This window comes from Pelophylax lessonae, assembly GCF_965119305.1.
Source record: "Pelophylax lessonae genome assembly, chromosome: 1".
NCBI classification, from domain to species: Eukaryota; Metazoa; Chordata; class Amphibia; order Anura; family Ranidae; genus Pelophylax; species Pelophylax lessonae.
This window is the reverse complement of record NC_138768.1, coordinates 382,593,826-382,611,880: the sequence shown is the minus strand read 5'-3', so window position 1 is coordinate 382,611,880 and position 18,055 is coordinate 382,593,826. Positions and strand designations below refer to the sequence as shown.

Genomic DNA, 18,055 nt, shown 5'->3' with positions numbered 1-18,055 from the left:
ACATTTAAAAAAAGCCAGTGTAAAAGAAATGTAAATAAAATAAAAAGAAAATGTTAAGTTCCCCCTGATGTCCTGTGCCCAAGCGCAAAGATTAACTTGCACGTAGGTCCTGCACGCATATGTAAAAAGTGACTGCACCACACGTGAGATATCAATAATTTTAAGACCAAACCTCCTGAGCACCTCTAAACTGGTAATCTACAAAGGCTTTAAAAGTGTTGTCTATGGATAACTTAATGAACCCTAGTTTGTCGTTATTCCACGTGCTCGATTTTAAAGTGCTGAAAAAGCTAAGAAGCCTGCTATTGGGCGTAGTGCGTACGGGTGGAAGGAGCGGTTTTCCGTGATGTTATTACATGCTATTGGCTTCCGCATGGTGAACTGACTGTTTTACATGTTTTTTCTATCACTTTTGTTTGTGTTTTTAATCCTATGATTCAATATTATTAAATTGCTTGAAGCAGAGAGCACTATGATTTCTCCATTTCTATTTCCATAACATGGTTTATGGTTGAATGAGAACACATGAAGTGGAGGAATGTGATTCAGGGATGCCATTTGGAGAAGTCTTCCAAGGTTTACACCATCCAAAGTGGAGGTCATTTAGGTCTTTATGACTCTGTAGTGGGATCCTAGACTGGAGGTGAGCAGGTACTTTATCTGAAGGTGTTGGGCCCCAAACACATTGAAGTTATTTATCAACCATCACTTTTGAGTTTGCACAAGAGGTGGACATTTTTGGAATTTTGACACTATCTAAAAGGGCTGGTTGAGCCCTTATGACTTGTTAGTTTTCATTGTACACACAGTTCATATTTATATATGATTACGCTGTGCTTATATGTGCATGCTATATTTATGGAGAGTTTTTGGTGAACACACTCAAGAAGGTGCTAGCAGCAGTCTTTCGCCTCTGTTTGTAGGCTATAGTTGATAATTATCTATTCTTGTTAATTATTTAAGATCATTGCACATTGGATGAGAATTGCACATACAGTTGTGCTCAGACGTTTACATACCCTGGCAGAATTTTATAATTTCTTGGCCATTTTTCCAAGAATATGAATGATAACACCAAAACTTTTCTTTCACTCATGGTTAGTGTTCAACTAAAGCCATTTATTATCAACCAACTGTGTTTACTCTTTTTAAATCATAATGACAACGGAAACTACCCAAATGACCCTGATCAAAAGTTTACATACTCTGGTGATTTTGGCCTGATAACATGCACACAAGCTGACATAAAGTGGTTTGAATGGCTATTAAAAGTAACCATCCTCACCTGTGATCTGTTTGCTTGTATTTAGTGTGTGTGTGTATAAAAAGGTCAATGAGTTTCTGGACTCCTGACAGACCCTTGCATCTTTCATCCAGTGCTGCACTGACGTTTCTGGATTCCGAGTCATGGGAAAAGCAAAAGAATTGTCAAAGGATCTGCGGGAAAAGGTAGTTGAACTGTATAAAACAGGAAAGGGATATAAAAAGATATCCAAGGAATTGAGAATGCCAATCAGCAGTGTTCAAACTATAATCAAGAAGTGGAAAATGAGGGGTTCTGTTGAAACCAAACCACAGTCAGGTAGACCAAGTAAAATTTCAGCCACAACTGCCAGAAAAATTGTTCGGGATGCAAACTCACAAATAACTTCAGGTGAAATACAGAACTCTCTGAAAACATGTGGTGTGGCTGTTTCAAGATGCACAATAAGGAGGCACTTGAAGAAATATGGGCTGCATGGTCGAGTCGCCAGAAGAAAGCCATTACTACTCAAATGCCACAAAGTATCCCGCTTACAATATGTCAAACAGCACAGAGACAAGCCTCAAACCTTCTGCCACAAAGTCATTTGGAGTGATGAGACCAAATTTGAGCTTTTTGGCCACACCCACAAACACTACATTTGGAGAGGAGTCAACAAGGCCTATGATGAAAGGTACACCATTCCTACTGTGAAACGCGGAGGTGGATCGCTGATGTTTTGGGGATGTGAGAGCTACAAAGGCACAGGAAATTTGATCAGGATTGATGGCAAGATGAATGCAGTATGTTATCAAAAAATACTGGAGGAAATTTTGCATTCATCAGCCTGGAAGCTGCGCATGGGCTGTACTTGGACATTCCAACATGGCAATGATCCTAAACACAAGGCCAAGTCGACCTGTCATTGGCTACAGCAGAATAAAATGAAGGTTCTGGAGTGGTCATCTCAGTCTCCTGACCTTAATATCATTGAGACACTCTGGGGAGATCTCAAAACGTGCAGCTCATGCAAGACAGCCCAAGAATTTACCGGAACTGGAGGCTTTTTGCCTGGAAGAATGGGTAGCTTTGCCATCTGAGAGGATAAGGAGCCTCATCCACAAATATCTGTTTTTGACAGGTACTCATCCCTACTTCCAGTGGACTTGGCCACGGCGAAGTACGTCACAAGCCTGGCCCCCTTCTCCTTCGGCCGTCGCCGCACCATTCAGAATGTGCAGCATGCTTTGCGCATTGCGCAGTGGGGAACCGGCTGTGAAGCTTCACTGCCGGGTTGGGTTCCCCATCCCGGCAATGGCAGTGACAGCACCTGACAGCCGATGAAAACATCGACAGCTACAGTATATGTATAGATGCTGACTTTTATTTATTTTTTCTGGGGGCAGAATTCTGCTTTAAATAGCTTTGTGAAGTAGAAAAACAATTTGTGAAAATCAGCTCTTCCTAGACTGTGCCAAAACAATCTGCATGAACGCTATGAGTAGACAACTCATTATGGGACAAACTAAGAAAACATTAATTATTTTTCAAACCAGTTTTCTGTGGATTTTTTTTTTGACAAAACTAGGAAGATTAAGTAATCAGGAGTTTCTCTATGACTAATGAAGGAAATACGCTGGAGTATGATAAGGTTTCCACAGACAGTGACAAAGGAGTTTCATTAGCTCTGATAAGTGCTAGACATAGAATGTCTCGTTTGAAATGTGAATATTTTGTGGCACCCAATTTAAAAAAAACCCACTATATATTTACCAGGTGTAAACATGCTACACCTCTGTTTTGTATAACTCTAAAGGATTTGGACCGAAGCAAACAACTAGAATCAAAAGTTATAAAAACCTATAGCTACAGATACACAGGCCAATTATCCGACATGACAGGGCATTCTAAGCTCAAATTGCAGATAGAGAACACCTACATAAACACTGTATGAAGAGTGAAGGGTCCTTCTACTCACTGGTTACTTAGATAAAGTACAAATAGATTCAATCAGCATGATTTTTTAGAATACTGATTTTACCTAAATTACTAATCTGTAATCTCTTGGTGATGGCAACGTTTTCAGAGCATAAATTAAAGTACAACTAAAGGCAATTTTTTTCTAGGTTGGATAGAGTCGAGAAGCATTAGAATACCTGTCAGGTTTTTATTGATATAAAAATAAAAACCTGCACTAAAGTACAAATAAACTCAATTACATAAAAAGACAGCAGCAATCACCATCACCCAGATACCAGTGCAGCAACTTAAGTAGTAAATAAACTGTTCCTATCCATTTAAGCTCAAAATATCATACATAAATAGTGCTTACGTAAAACAGTAATATTTCACATGTGAACCAAATAGTTGAAATAGTGAAACAGAGAATCCAACACATGTAAATGAAGTCCCAAAATAAATACATAATCACACACAATCATGTCCCATAAGGGTGCAACCATGTATAACTTCTGTGTTGTAATAGTAAATCCAGTGTGCCTCCACCAGAGAAGTAATAAGGCAGCATACCGGTTTCCCAGACCCTAATTCCATGGGAGGTGTAAGCGAACTCTGCATTCCCCAGCCAACTCCATGTGGACAAATGTTGTCTTCTACGTGCACAACACTTTCTCACAAAAGACAATGGTTTCCAGCATCAAAAGAATTGGCGGCACTCAGTAAAGAACGCACTCAATAGTGTAGCAAACTTTGTGCCTATCCTTTAAAAACTGGGTAAAACTATTCACAAGATAGTGTAGGTATGCAGGTTTCAAATAAACACTCTGGCGGAGGTGATGGTGTCACTGCTAGGCTCCACCTTACACGGGTTACATCCTAATGGATCTTTCAGGGGCATTTTTTTTTTTTTGTCGATTAGTATTTCGAGAGACAGGCAAGCAGATTCTTTAGATGAATGTTTAATACTGGCATCATCTAAATGTATATTACAGTTTGTTTTACGACTTTTTTTTTTTTGCAGTCTATGCCCCCTGTTATGGAGATTCATCCTCTATCTATCTAGTTTACCATTATCATCGAAAGTGAAAGAAAAAGAAAATCCTACATTGGAGGTTGTCCCCAGAACAGTAATAGAGAACAAATATTCTAACCAGTACATTAGTTCTGGTGACAACAGGAGGAGTTGTAAGATTTAGTGATCAGCAAAGGTGAATGATGGACTTGGAAGCAGGATGTCCCTGGCTAGGTCCTGAAGATAGAATAAATAGGAGTTGTTGCTTTGAATTAGACTGACGGCCCTCACTACGTCAAAGCAATGAAGAGAAACAGGTTTAAGGGGTAGTTTATGCAGGGCAGAGAGTTTAAAGTTCAGGTCTCCAGGAAGCACAGGGTGCTGTAAGGGGTCCTGATCCAAGATACGTCTTCAACGGAAAATTCAACAAATGTAATTAAAGTCCCACAGGTGAATACATAATCTATATCTTCTGTGTTGTAATAGTAAATCCAGTGAGCTTCCATCAGCGAGTTGTTGCTTTGAGGTAGAGTGATGGCTCTCACTACGTCCAGGCAATGACGAGCAATGGGTTTAAGGGGTGGTTTATGTAGGGCACAGAGTTACAAGTTGAGGTACAGGGTGCTGTAAAGTGTCCTGATCGGAGATACGTCTTCAATAAAGGTTTTTGACAAGAGAGAGCTATGTCAGAGGTTTTTGAAAGAGAATGCACAAGATCAAAACATGTCCTTTCAGGCTAAGTTCTAGTTGAGTCCTACTTGCAGGAAGGCCAGAATGTAAAGGCACAGAATAATCTCTGGGAATGAAATGCCTGTGTTCACACCAGCTAAAAAAAAAAAAAAAAAAAAAAAATCTTTGGTGCTGAACACAAACAGAGGTAGCTTGTTGTTGAATCTGGAGGCCAGGATATCTAACTCCAGGGTCCCCCATTCTGGCATCAGGAGGAAGATGTCAGGGTGAAGGGCCAACTCCTCTTGATCCAGTAGACATAATTCACTTTCCAGTTGTCAACTTCTTGCATGTGGACTGCAGAGATTGCTGGGCACTTAGTCTCTGTCCATGACATGATCTGGCAGGCTTCCTTCAAAGCTGCCTGATTCCTGGTACCCCCCTTGGTGACTGATGTGACATTGTCTCATTGCACCCTGATTGAGTGTCCTTGCAGAAGGAGGGTCCAGTGTTTCAGAACCATCCTTCTTGCTCTGAGCTCCAGGAGGTTGATGGGGAGCTTGGCTTAAACCAGTGACCATGTTCTATGGAATGTAAGGAACTTGAACAAGCCTCCCCAACCTAAAAGACTGGCATCTGTTGTTGTCTTTTCTATTAACTAAAAACCTCCCTATTGTAAAGACTGGGGACTGACCAAGCTAGGAAATGTTATGCTTGACAGGACTATTGGGTGAATGGAACAGCCTAGAGGAAGGCTGCCATAAGGACATTGGGGCTAGAACTCTCAAGAAGAGAGTGTGAGGTCAGAGATATCATTTTGTTCTCTGGAAGGAAAATCTTTGCTTGGGATGCATCCTGGTTCAGACCCAAGAAATGAAAGCAGAGATGGCTGGAGAGCAGATTTTTGGAAGCAGACCACCCAACCAAAAGCCTGGAGCATCTGAATTGTCCTATGGATGTTTGTAGAAAGCTGGAAGGAAGAGAAGTCCTTAAGGAGAAGGTCATATAGAGAACTTGTGACCTGGATGCCCTGAGTTCTTAGAAGAAGAGGTGCTGGGACCTTTTTTAAAACACTAGGAACAGAGGTTAGACCAAAACACAGTGCATCAAAATTGCAGTGGAAGACAATCCTTTCTAAATGCAGAAACGTGGATGAGGTGGATACATGGCAATATGCAGACATCCATCTTAGAAGTCTACAGATGTAAGGTAGTCTCCTTGATTCAGAGAGGCAATAACTGACATTGTGGATTTAATTCACAATTTGGGAATTTGAAGGTATTTGTTAAAGGGATTTGAGGTCCAGTATAGGGTGAATCACAGTACTAATGCCATTGGGCATTAGTACTGTGAGCAGGTTTGAATAAAATCCTTTCAATCTGTTTTTTGGGGGCATAACTTCTACCTGTGGAAGAGGTGGTTTAGGGCATCCTGCAAATCTGACTGCTCTTGAGCAGATTTAAAAAGAAAACAAGAGTATGCAGCGCTTGGTGGAAAACACAAAAAAATTAGCAATCTATATTAGATATATAGTGTCACAATATATCAATGTACACTAGAAAAACAGTGAAAGAAGAGTCCGTGGAGAGGAAAAACGTCCAACAGGAAGCTCAGGTGGTGTGTTGAATAGATGTGACCTTCACCAAAACACCCAAAGTAATAGCCTCTTACCAGACTTATATGATCCCCATGACAGAGATCATATAGCGCTTGCAACAAGGGCTCCTCACACTCCACAGCACTCCTCGATTCCTGTACATGTAAAGGATCACCTCCAGCAAAGAACTGCCTTAGTACCATCAAACAATATCCTCTCGTGGGGACATATAGTCATGTCACATGTAGGAAAAAGAGACCTCGCATGGTGTAATACGTTCAAGATATTACTTTAATAAGAAGTAGATTTTACACTCACATGTGAATCACGACATATAGGCATCAAGTTATGGTCTTGCGGGGATCTCCAGATGAAATGTGCGGTAGCTGCAGCCCGGTCTCCTGAGTGAAGTAACAGGACACTAAAGGGTGTGCATAAAGCAGACGATCTCCGGTCCCCTACCGGTTTCATCAAAGTATGACATCATCAGGGGGGAGTGGTTAGAGATCGCCAGTCACCCCAATAAAAAGGCTGTGGGAGTCGGAAGGGGAGGAGCGGCGTCTATGCCATCCAATCACCTTCCACACCTCCAGCTCCAACCGCACATCTATATAGAAAAAGGGAAGTGAACCTCCGATGACCCGGAAGTCACTCTGGGACCAATCACGGAATCTATATAGAGAAAGGGAAGTGAACCTCCGATGACCCGGAAGTCACTCCAGGACCAATCACGGAACACCTCCAGAGCACCAATGGGAACGGATCGTAGTCCAACCAATCGTAGCCTCCCCACAAGCAAGTGACGACCTCCAATCAAAAAAAAAACACAAGCAGAAGCCGACCTGCAGCGCTATGAGGGAGACTACTCAGGAAAAATAAATTCCATCAACCTGTTGAAATAAGGAGTTGTTAAATATAACTAGAACCCCTAGAGAGATTGGACATATCCATTCCCATATAGTGGCACTAGGAATGAGTAACAATAGTACATAGTAAAATGTATATGGAGAATAATAGTGACACAATAACCCTATGGCTGTGCTAATCACACAATCCATAGAGATCCCGCAAAACTCATACAGAAGTATACATCAAGAGATACAATCAAAATATTAAAATAAATAAAAATATAAAATCTTTAAAAAAAAACAACACTGTTTAAAATTTTACCATGAAAGAGCATCTAATAGAAGTCATTATTAAAAAATCATCAGACATAACCACTAAGGAGATAAAAGGGACATAGACATTTAAGAATTATTAATAAAAGAGTTTATGTCCCACTCAATGTTCATACCGTGGGGGGTATAGGATTTGACCCTATAGATCCATTGAGTCTCCAGTTGTGAGACACCACGTGTGCGGTTACCACCCCTCCAGCTGCTGGTAAACCTATCGATACCCATGAAGATGGTACCGGTAGGGTCCCTCCCATGACATTGATCGTAATGTCGGGACACGCTATGTTTTGGAAACCCTTTGATAATATTCTCCACATGTTCATTGAGCCTTATCTGTAATTTGCGTATAGTACAACCAATATAATCCAGGCCACATGGGCACCTTAAGAGGTATACAACATGTGTGGTGGAACATGTTATAAACGGTTTGATATCGAATTTTTGTTTGGTAGCATTCGATTCAAAGGACTCAATTCTCCTCCTCTTGTCCTTATTGATCGTACAAATGGGGCAGTTTCTGCAGTGATAGTAACCACCCCTACTCTGAAAAAACTAAATGTTTTTAGGGGGATCGATAAGGTTGGGGGCCACAAGCAGCCTAAGGGGAGGAAGTCCCCTAAAGATTACCTGAGGACGCACAGGCAATGATGGGCCCAGCACTGAATCATCCTTCAATATGTGCCAGTGTCTCTGCAGGATGCGTTTAACCGAGAGGTGCTGGGTGGAGAAGGTAGATAGAAACGCACATTTAAACGTCTCATCTGGAGGTTTTGATTTAGGCCTCAATAGATCCTCCCCAGGTCTAGAGTCCGTGCGCAGCAGCGCTGAATCCAGATCTGTTATAGGATAACCCTTCTCCACAAAGCGCCTCTTCAAGGTCTCTGCCCCCCGCAGAAACACGTCATGGTCAGTGCAATTCCGCTTTAATCTCAGGAACTGGCTAAAGGGGACTGATTGCAGCCAATTGGGGTGGTGACAGCTCCTAACGTCGATGAATCCATTTCTATCTGTTTCCTTAAAGAAAGTGGAGGTGGTAATCACACCATCTACCACCTTAATCTTAAGGTCAGGGAAGTGGATCTCTGTAGTGCTGTATTCAAACTCCAGGGAGATACCCCTGTCGTTAGTATTGAGCTCCTGCATAAACAGTTGCAAGGACATGGTGTCACCATCCCATAGGAGGAGGATGTCATCGATATACCTCCGCCAAAAGACCAATTGTGGTCTGGGGCAGCCATCAATGACATCCTTTATTTATTTTAATATTTTGATTGTATCTCTTGATGTATACTTCTGTATGAGTTTTGCGGGATCTCTATGGATTGTGTGATTAGCACAGCCATAGGGTTATTGTGTCACTATTATTCTCCATATACATTTTACTATGTACTATTGTTACTCATTCCTAGTGCCACTATATGGGAATGGATATGTCCAATCTCTCTAGGGGTTCTAGTTATATTTAACAACTCCTTATTTCAACAGGTTGATGGGATTTATTTTTCCTGAGTAGTCTCCCTCATAGCGCTGCAGGTCGGCTTCTGCTTGTGTTTTTTTTTTTTTTTGATTGGAGGTCGTCACTTGCTTGTGGGGAGGCTACGATTGGTTGGACTACGATCGGTTCCCATTGGTGCTCTGGAGGTGTTCCGTGATTGGTCCCGGAGTGACTTCCGGGTCATCGGAGGTTCACTTCCCTTTCTCTATATAGATTCTGTGATTGGTCCTGGAGTGACTTCCGGGTCATCGGAGGTTCACTTCCCTTTCTCTATATAGATTCCGTGATTGGTCCCGGAGTGACTTCCGGGTCATCGGAGGTTCACTTCCCTTTTTCTATATAGATGTGCGGTTGGAGCTGGAGGTGTGGAAGGTGATTGGATGGCATAGACGCCGCTCCTCCCCTTGGGGGGACTGGCGATCTCTAACCACGCCCCCTGATGATGTCATACTTTGAGGAAACCGGTAGGGGACCGGAGATCGTCTGCTTTATGCACACCCTTTAGTGTCCTGTTACTTCACTCAGGAGACCGGGCTGCAGCTACCGCACATTTCATCTGGAGATCCCCGCAAGACCATAACTTGATGCCTATATGTCGTGATTCACATGTGAGTGTAAAATCTACTTCTTATTAAAGTAATATCTTGAACGTATTACACCATGCGAGGTCTCTTTTTCCTACATGTGACATGACTATATGTCCCCACGAGAGGATATTGTTTGATGGTACTAAGGCAGTTCTTTGCTGGAGGTGATCCTTTACATGTACAGGAATCGAGGAGTGCTGTGGAGTGTGAGGAGCCCTTGTTGCAAGCGCTATATGATCTCTGTCATGGGGATCATACAAGTCTGGTAAGAGGCTATTACTTTGGGTGTTTTGGTGAAGGTCACATCTATTCAACACACCACCTGAGCTTCCTATTGGACGTTTGGGGTGTTTTGGTGTCTCAAGCCAAAGTGGTGGGACTTTCCGGGCAAGTAATGGTGTTGATACAAGTATATTTAAAAGAAATATCGGATTTATTCCGTTGTATATAAGACAGAAAAGGTATATACATACATTCCAATAAAGTGGAAATAAGTGTTTGGGTATAGGCCCAAATGTGAGAAAGATTAAGAAAGAAGGAGATTCAAAAGAATCTGTGACATATGTGATATTTGTGACAAAGTTAAGGATATGATCTCTGTGTTTCCTGTATAGAGGAAAAAGTGGTTCACAGGATCTATCCCCAAACTGACGCGTTTCGGCTATTTCCTTAGCCTTTTTCAAAGATTCTTTGTCACCCAGCTGAAATATATAATCAATAACGTATCCGTTATTGTAGGTATTCATATAGTTTTGGTCCTAATGTATTAGTAAAAAGTATCCGGTACATACATTGTTTCAAAACTTTGTTTCTGCAGAAAAATCTCTCTGTATCCTCAGAACCTGCAGCAAGGAGTCGTGGGGTACCTTTGTCTGGAAGGATATGCAAATGTAAATAATATGTAGGTGTTTGTATCCTATAGTTACTCAATATTTCCATTTACTCACGAGTTAGATGTAGATACTCATATATGGATAGGTAGGTGGGATTCCAGCATTATCCTGAGCGATCCTTTCTATAAAAAGTATATATATATATCTATAATATTATAATTATTTTGGGGGAGCTTCAATAATGAGTGTTCATACGGGGTTTTATGTCCATTTAGGACAAACTTACATTTAGTAGATTTTGTAGATGGAAAATTGGAGGGTGGAAGCTGGATCTTCCAATGCCGCAAAGGAATTGCAGCCCTGCTCCAATATGCCGTTCTAAAAGGATATATATCATAGCTCAGTGTGATTCCAGTGCTTATACATCAAGTAGGCGGTGGGTAATGCATATATTTATTTATTTTATTGGAGGTTTGAAACTTGACAAATAAGTGCTTATGTGGGCTTGATGGTGAGTAGTGAAAAATAAATTGAGGCTTGGGTCCATAAAGGGTCCATTTGAACTTACATTTGGCAGGTAAGGTTGGTAAGAAAGGTTTTCTCCACTGCAGCAGGTCCGTGTCTGTCCTGTTCCCTGCACGTATACAGCTCTTCTTTGTCAATGACGTAATGGGCTCGTACTGCGCAGGCACCTGGGTGTTGCGCGCGCAGTACGAGCCGGTCCGACAAGAAGGCGGCCGCCGACACAGAAAGTGAGACATGGAGCTATCTGGCCGTACACATATATATATATATATAAAGGTCTTTTTGACACAAACCTCCCCCTAATAAACTAGGACCAAGGATTACCCCAGGTCTTCTCTGGTTCCTAGACTTTTGAGTGAGCCCTCAAAAATAACCAATGTTAAACGAAAAGTCCCCAAAAAAAACCAAATCCCTGACAATAATACCTCTTTTGGTATGTCAGAACAGAGGGATAGATCCGACACATTTCCCACGGAAAATCATCTCCTCTGGGTAATCTTTACTATTACTGCTGGTAAAACAACATATATGTATACACTGAAATTGATACTAAATATTTGTTTTTATTGCTGTTATGTTTTCTATTTATTGCGCTTCAATATACACTTTGTTTTCCATGTTTAGACATCTCGAGCCTCAGAAACCTGCACCCGGCACGGTCAGCCCCTGTCACCAGCGGAGGACAGGGGCGATCAATGAGACTAGGAAGGGTAATCACATCTTCCCTCTGGCTACGGCCAGATAGCTCCGTGTCTCACTTTCTGTGTCGGCGGCCGCCTTCTTGTCGGACCGGCTCATACTGCGCGCGCAACACCCAGGCGCCTGCGCAGTACGAGCCCATTACGTCATTACGGCTGAATGGTGATCTCAAGCCCTCCGGTTTAAAACTCATTGTGTGAACTTGCAACTTAAGGTGTGTAGGAGTCTGGGGGTGAAAAATCGTTTGTAGGTCTTCTTCATTTTCTTCTATGTCCAGCTATTTTATGCCTGGCATATTGGAATCCAACTTGGGTAGAGGCAGTGGAGCCAGAAAGGGGGCAAGGCAATTTCAAGCCCTGGCCAGAGGTGGTTTTATTAGAGCTTTTAATTGTCTGAGAAATTGTGACAGTTGCAGTAAAATCTGCCTTTATCATGAAGACTATGTGTTGCATGCTTGAAATGGAAACTAGAGTCAGATGCAGAGACCAGAGATAAAATCAGGTCCCGAGACGGTGCAAGGGAAGCATGGTCACTCTGAGGTTAAGTGTTGTGCGGTCCTTCAGCAGAGTGAACGTTTGCCTGAACGCTGTCCATTTTAGACCAATGGAAGACATTCATCCAGTGCAGGAAATAGCAATTTGTTGTGAACCTCAGACATGTAATATGAACAAAGCTTAGTACTCTATAGTAGTGATGGGCTCGGGCAGGCTTGGATCGAGTTCGCCAGGAAGTCCTCAATGCACACCGACAATCATAGGCAGTGTAACATTTTCTGACCGGCAGCAGTACATACACACGCTGTCTAGGATTGGAGGTGTGCAGTGCCAGCTTCCTGGAGGGCTCGATTCAAACACGCTGAGCCCTACTCTATAGTGTGTAGTACTTGTCGCACTTAAGAGCATCACATGTCTTTTCTGTCTGATGCTCCGTTCTTCTGCTAGCATGAATCACTTCTGATAAGTTTTCCTGAAACCAAGAGAAAAAAGGTGACAGGGGAGGGAGATCCAGCTGATTGACAGCCTCAGCTCTGTTCCTATGTGAAGGGGGGGTCCCTTCCTTCAAATCAGCTTGCAGAGCTCTCCTCACTAAGTTTTGCAGAGTGTAACTTCAGCTCTCCGTCCCATGTTTTCTGAACGCTCAGACAAGCTTTCTAAATTCTGGACTTTGGAGGGATTTGGAGAAGAGAAGACTGCAGGTGAACATGTACAAATTACATAGGAGGATTTTTTTCATCACAGTGTACACCTAAAGCTAGTCAATTCGCTGGGTATATGTGAGGTTTACAACCACTCTAACATTTCTTTTCCCTCACTTTCACACACACAATATACATACAATTTCACAATGATTCAGCAAATTATTTTTTTAGGAGCTGCCAGTGGGCATTTTTAAAAGACTATAAGTAAAAGTGATTTAGGAAGAAAGAGGTATGAGGCACTTGGTAAATGTTTGACTTCAGGAAGTGAAGAGCCAGCTTGAGCATGCATTTTAATTGTCCTTGCACTAGAATATAGCCTGCATTAGAATGGTGCTGGTGCCACCACTGGTATAACTGGTGGTAAGTAACCAACCCATGGTAATCATTTTCAATGCTTTATTGTAGCATTAAGATTATAAGTGATCTAAGCATTTGCTTCTATAAAAAGATGTACAAAAACTATTTAACCCTTTTATTCACCCAAACCACCAATCTCCAACAAGTACTACCCTGTCAGATCATTATGTTACATTTTCACCTATTAGACTACAGATATAAGTAACAAGCATACAAAGGCATGAACAAAAAAAAAAAAGAAATAAATAAAACACACACACACACAAACAAGTCATCAATTGCATAACCAACCTCCTAATATCACTGTTCTGTACATCACTAGTTCCTCGTTTCATCAGTCTTACTAAACAATATACTGACAATTGACAATAACAAATTGTAAGCAGTGGTGACTACGCTTTTTCTTTAGGCCACAGAACAATAAAAGGGACATTGCTTTAACATCAAACTCGAGGCATGTAACATCACTAGGAGCCTCCAGGAGCCTCAGTGCCCCAAGCTCACATGCAGCACTCAGGGACTCTCTTGAGTGAGGGGCCGGAGCTTCAATCACTCCAGAAGACAAGTCCATTTGCATGATGAATTGGCATATACCCTTCAGTCCCCAGGTTCACTTTGGTGGGGTCACTCACATCTTTCCTCTTAGTGGACAAACTAGTCTGGAAGCAAACTTTTAATATAAATCTTTTAAAGGCATCAACCTAAGACATTTGATCCACAGGTTTTCAGGGAACAAAAACAAACACTACTAAATGTACCTTGGATGTAAAGCGATAACATGACAGCTCTCAAAGTTAGGCTGGCCATACAGTTTTTTTTTTTTTTCCCCCTTTCAGCTAATGAATATCTGAGTCAAAATTCTTCCATGTTCTAGTATGGCTGTATTGCACACTCACCGGTAAAGTAGGCTGCCCACTTAAGTGCAGCATAAACACATATAAGATGTTAATATTCTGCTGATTCCAACCAGTAACACAAGTGAATTCTTAGAAACTGGAACTCAGTAGAAGAACATATAGCGTAATATTTCTAGATAATATGCACTTCAAACCAGCCAAGTGGGTAAAGTGAAACTCTGTGTGAAAAAGTACTTCAAAACAAAAGCCTCCACTGACATGCAATGCAAACTCACCGCCACCTTTGCTGCTAAATCAATGTGTAGCATAAACAGTGGTGGTAATAAACCCAGACATCAATCACATCCTCCAGGGGGGCAACATTTTATTTATAGTTCTGTATGCACCATAGGCAATGAATGAAAAATGCCAAATAGTGTAGTAAATCATTTAATAAGGAACGTGTTTCACACAATAGTGTGTCCTCAGATTCCTGAGGATGCACCATCATAAGAAACACGAGTTGGGTAGAGCTTGTGGAGTGACATCATGCTGGCACATTGGAACCCAGAGTGGCGGCGATCAGTGTAAATTTTAGAAGCTCATCTTTTCTGTTTTTATGCATTTGGATAGATCTAATTTTTAATATGTTTGCTATTGTTCCTTATTAAATCAATTACTACACTATATGGAATTTTTCATTCATTGCCTATGGTGCATACGGAACAATAAATGGAGTGTTGCCCCCTGAAGGATGTGATTAAATTTGCATTTATTACCATTACTTAAGCTGTTTATGCTGCACATTGATTTGGCAGCAAATAAGGCGATGAGTGTGCATTACATGTGGGTGGTGGCTTTTGTTCTGAAGCACTTTTTCACACATAGTGGCATGTACTCACATAGCTGGTTTGACGCGGATATTATTTAGCAGTATTACGCTATATGTTCTTCTCTTCAAGAATTCACTTGGCTTGTGTGACTGGTTGGAATCGGCAAAATATTTACATCCTACGTGTTTTTATGCTGCACATAAGTGAAAAGCCAGTTTCTCCGCCTATGGTGCATTCGGAACATTAAACTGAGTGTTGCCGCCTGGAGGTTGTGATTGAAAGACTGAAGATTTCCTCAACTGTTTATGCTGCACATTGATTTGGCAGCAAAGAAGGCGGTGAGTGAATCAGCAGAATATGAACATGTGTTTATGCTGCAATTAAGCGGGCAGCCTATTTTTTCAGTCAGTGTGCAATTCAGCCATACTAGAGCAGGGAAGAATCTTCACTCGGATATTCATTTGATGACCTTTATTGGATTATCAAATTATTTATCATAACTCGCTGACCTGATGAACTGGATATTCAGTGGATGTACACATAATGTGATCACGGTTTTTGATTGTTCGTATTATTAAACTGTTGCACAATATTTTATTTTTATTGCACGCATAAATAATGTTAATTCGAGTGCTGCCATTTTTATGATTTTATCCTAATTCAACCCACTTCCTCTAAGCTCAGGTCGTCATGGATCCTCCCCTTGCCTGTGACTGAAAGGACAAGTAGCACAGTGGTAAGCTCATTTCTCTGTCACTCTGCTCTCCCCTTCTATCAGTATGTTTCTTGTCAGCACATAAACTGATTGCCTTCTTGTGTTGCTTCTTCCTCTCACTCTCTTAAATCTGCTGCACAGATTGAAAAGAGAGATTGGAAGAGGCTGATACAAAGTCAAATGTAGGTACGGACATAAATGATGTACTTCCATAATGATGTATTAATGGATACAGAAATGCATTCATTTATCTTTTATATCTGCCTAGAGTTAAACATTAAAGTAGACACTTGTAGTACTGTTACTTACTTATCGTCAGTAGTTTGCTTTAGTGCCCCGCCTCTTAAACTGCAAAGGCAGCATTCCTAAAACAGAGAGAAAATAAAAACATGAATAACCACATGTACATTTGAAAATCAGCCTTCTGTGCATTTAAAGGCAAACAAAATCTTTAAAGTGGAGTTCCACCCATTTTTAATAACTTGGATTACATAGATGTATGTAATCCCCTTTAAAACTACTTTTACCAATGGAAACTTTTTTTTTTGCTAGGAAATACCTTATTTTCTTCTTTATTCATCCTCTCCTCACTTCCGGGTCCGGCCGCCGATTACATCATTCAGCGATTCGCAGGGGGTGCTGGGATCTATCTCATGGCGTGAAATCTCGCATTATTACACAGGAGTCCTGAGCTGTACTGTTTGTATTGAGGCCGTGCTCTGCCCCGCCTCTGCTCCGCCTCCTCTCAGTGAGCGAGGAAGGAAAGCATTATATCCTCACTGAGAGGAAGCGGGGCGGAGGCGGGGCAGAGCACGGCCTCAATCCAATACATACAGTACACCCCACTGAGAGGAGGCGGGGCAGAGCACGGCCTCAATACAAACACTACACCTTAGGACTCCTGTGTAATAATGCAAGATTTCATGCCATGAGATACATCCCAGAACCCCCTGCGAATCGCCGAATGATGTAATCGCCGATCGGCGGCCGGACCCGGAAGTGAGGAGAGGATGAATAAAGAAGAAAATAAGGTATTTACTAGCAAAAAAAAAAAAAGTTTCCATTGGTAAAAGTAGTTTCTCTTACGTCCTCCGACAGTCGCCGCCATCTTCATATTCGTCACAATGGGGGTATTAGACTTTGCTCCGTAGGAGTAGCTAGGCAGCAGAATATGTTAACATTAAAGCTTTTAACATATCCCACCCCCAGGGGGTGGTCCCCTCAGTCAATACCCTCCTACTTCCTGTATCCATATCTCAGTTTCAATGTCTAGCTTGTCAGGAGTAGCTGGATGTCTCTATGCTGGGGCATTTTGTCTCAGCCTTTCTCTTCTTTTTTGATTTTTGTTTGAGTTCTTTCTCTCTCTTTACTTAGCTGTTCTTTTTGTCAGCATTAGTTAGTTCTTCTGATGAAGAGGATTCGTGCGGGCTGGGTCTCGGGCTGATCCCCCTGGTCGCAGGTTGTGGGTCAGTGGCTTCCCAGCCTGCCATCGAGCGTTCAGTCAGGTAACGCTCCTGACACAATGAACGACCCATCCCTGTTCGGTGCAGGGATGCTATGGTGAGGTGGCTACCTCACTTGACGCTGTGCGGTTTCTCAACCCCAGTTTTTCTGCGTCCTGACTGCGACTCTCCCTGTCACATGTGCAGTGGCTTGTTCGCCTGTGCGGGTTCCCCACGCCATCTAGGAGGTAAGTGTATCTGTGTGGGGACCTGTCTGTTTGGGGGGGTGTCAGTCTGGGACTGTGTAACTTGCCTCTGTTCACACTATCTCTCTGGCTGCATGCTGTGGGCTGCAAGGGGGGGGGGCTGTGCTGCACTATCTGTGTCAGACTGTGGATGTGTGACAGGCTGTGTGCTGTGGGGCATGATGTTTCATGTTTGGGCACATATAGCGATCGCTGCGGCGGTCCGCCATGTTTTTTTACTATGCTGTGGTGTTTGTTCTGCGGTCCTCACTGTAGTGGAGGAGCGGCGTTTTCGGCGCCAAACGGCGCCATTTTGGCTGCGCTCGCTCCGGCCGCATGATTACACTGCAGGCGGCCATTTTCTTGTAGCCTTCCATAGGCTTTCATAGAGCGCCCTGAGTTTCATCACTTCCTTTTCCCTGGGCGCACCGATCGAGGCGGCAGCAGCAGCAGTGGTCTCTCCAGGTTTTTATCCTCTCTTCTTCCTATATCCTTGCCTGAGTTAAGTTTTTTATCCCTGTGGGGGTCTCATTGTGCTAGTGTGTGTGTGCGGTGGGCTGCGCTCGCCGCGCTTGTTAAAGGGGCAGTTAACCCTTTATTCTCCAGCATTTTTTTGGGGCAATGGATTC

The 18,055-nt window shown here is 42.3% G+C and overlaps 1 protein-coding gene across 1 annotated transcript in view; it reads right to left on the bottom strand.

The window, feature by feature from the left end:
- Window positions 1–18,055, bottom strand: part of KDM4C (lysine demethylase 4C) — a gene marked incomplete at its 5' end in the record, with an annotated part of 705,351 nt that overhangs the window by 142,440 nt on the left and 544,856 nt on the right. Inside the window, one exon of the mRNA XM_082265152.1 lies at window positions 16,049–16,104. Coding sequence (XP_082121278.1) covers window positions 16,049–16,104 — 56 coding nt within the window. The remainder of the gene's footprint in view (window positions 1–16,048; window positions 16,105–18,055) is intronic.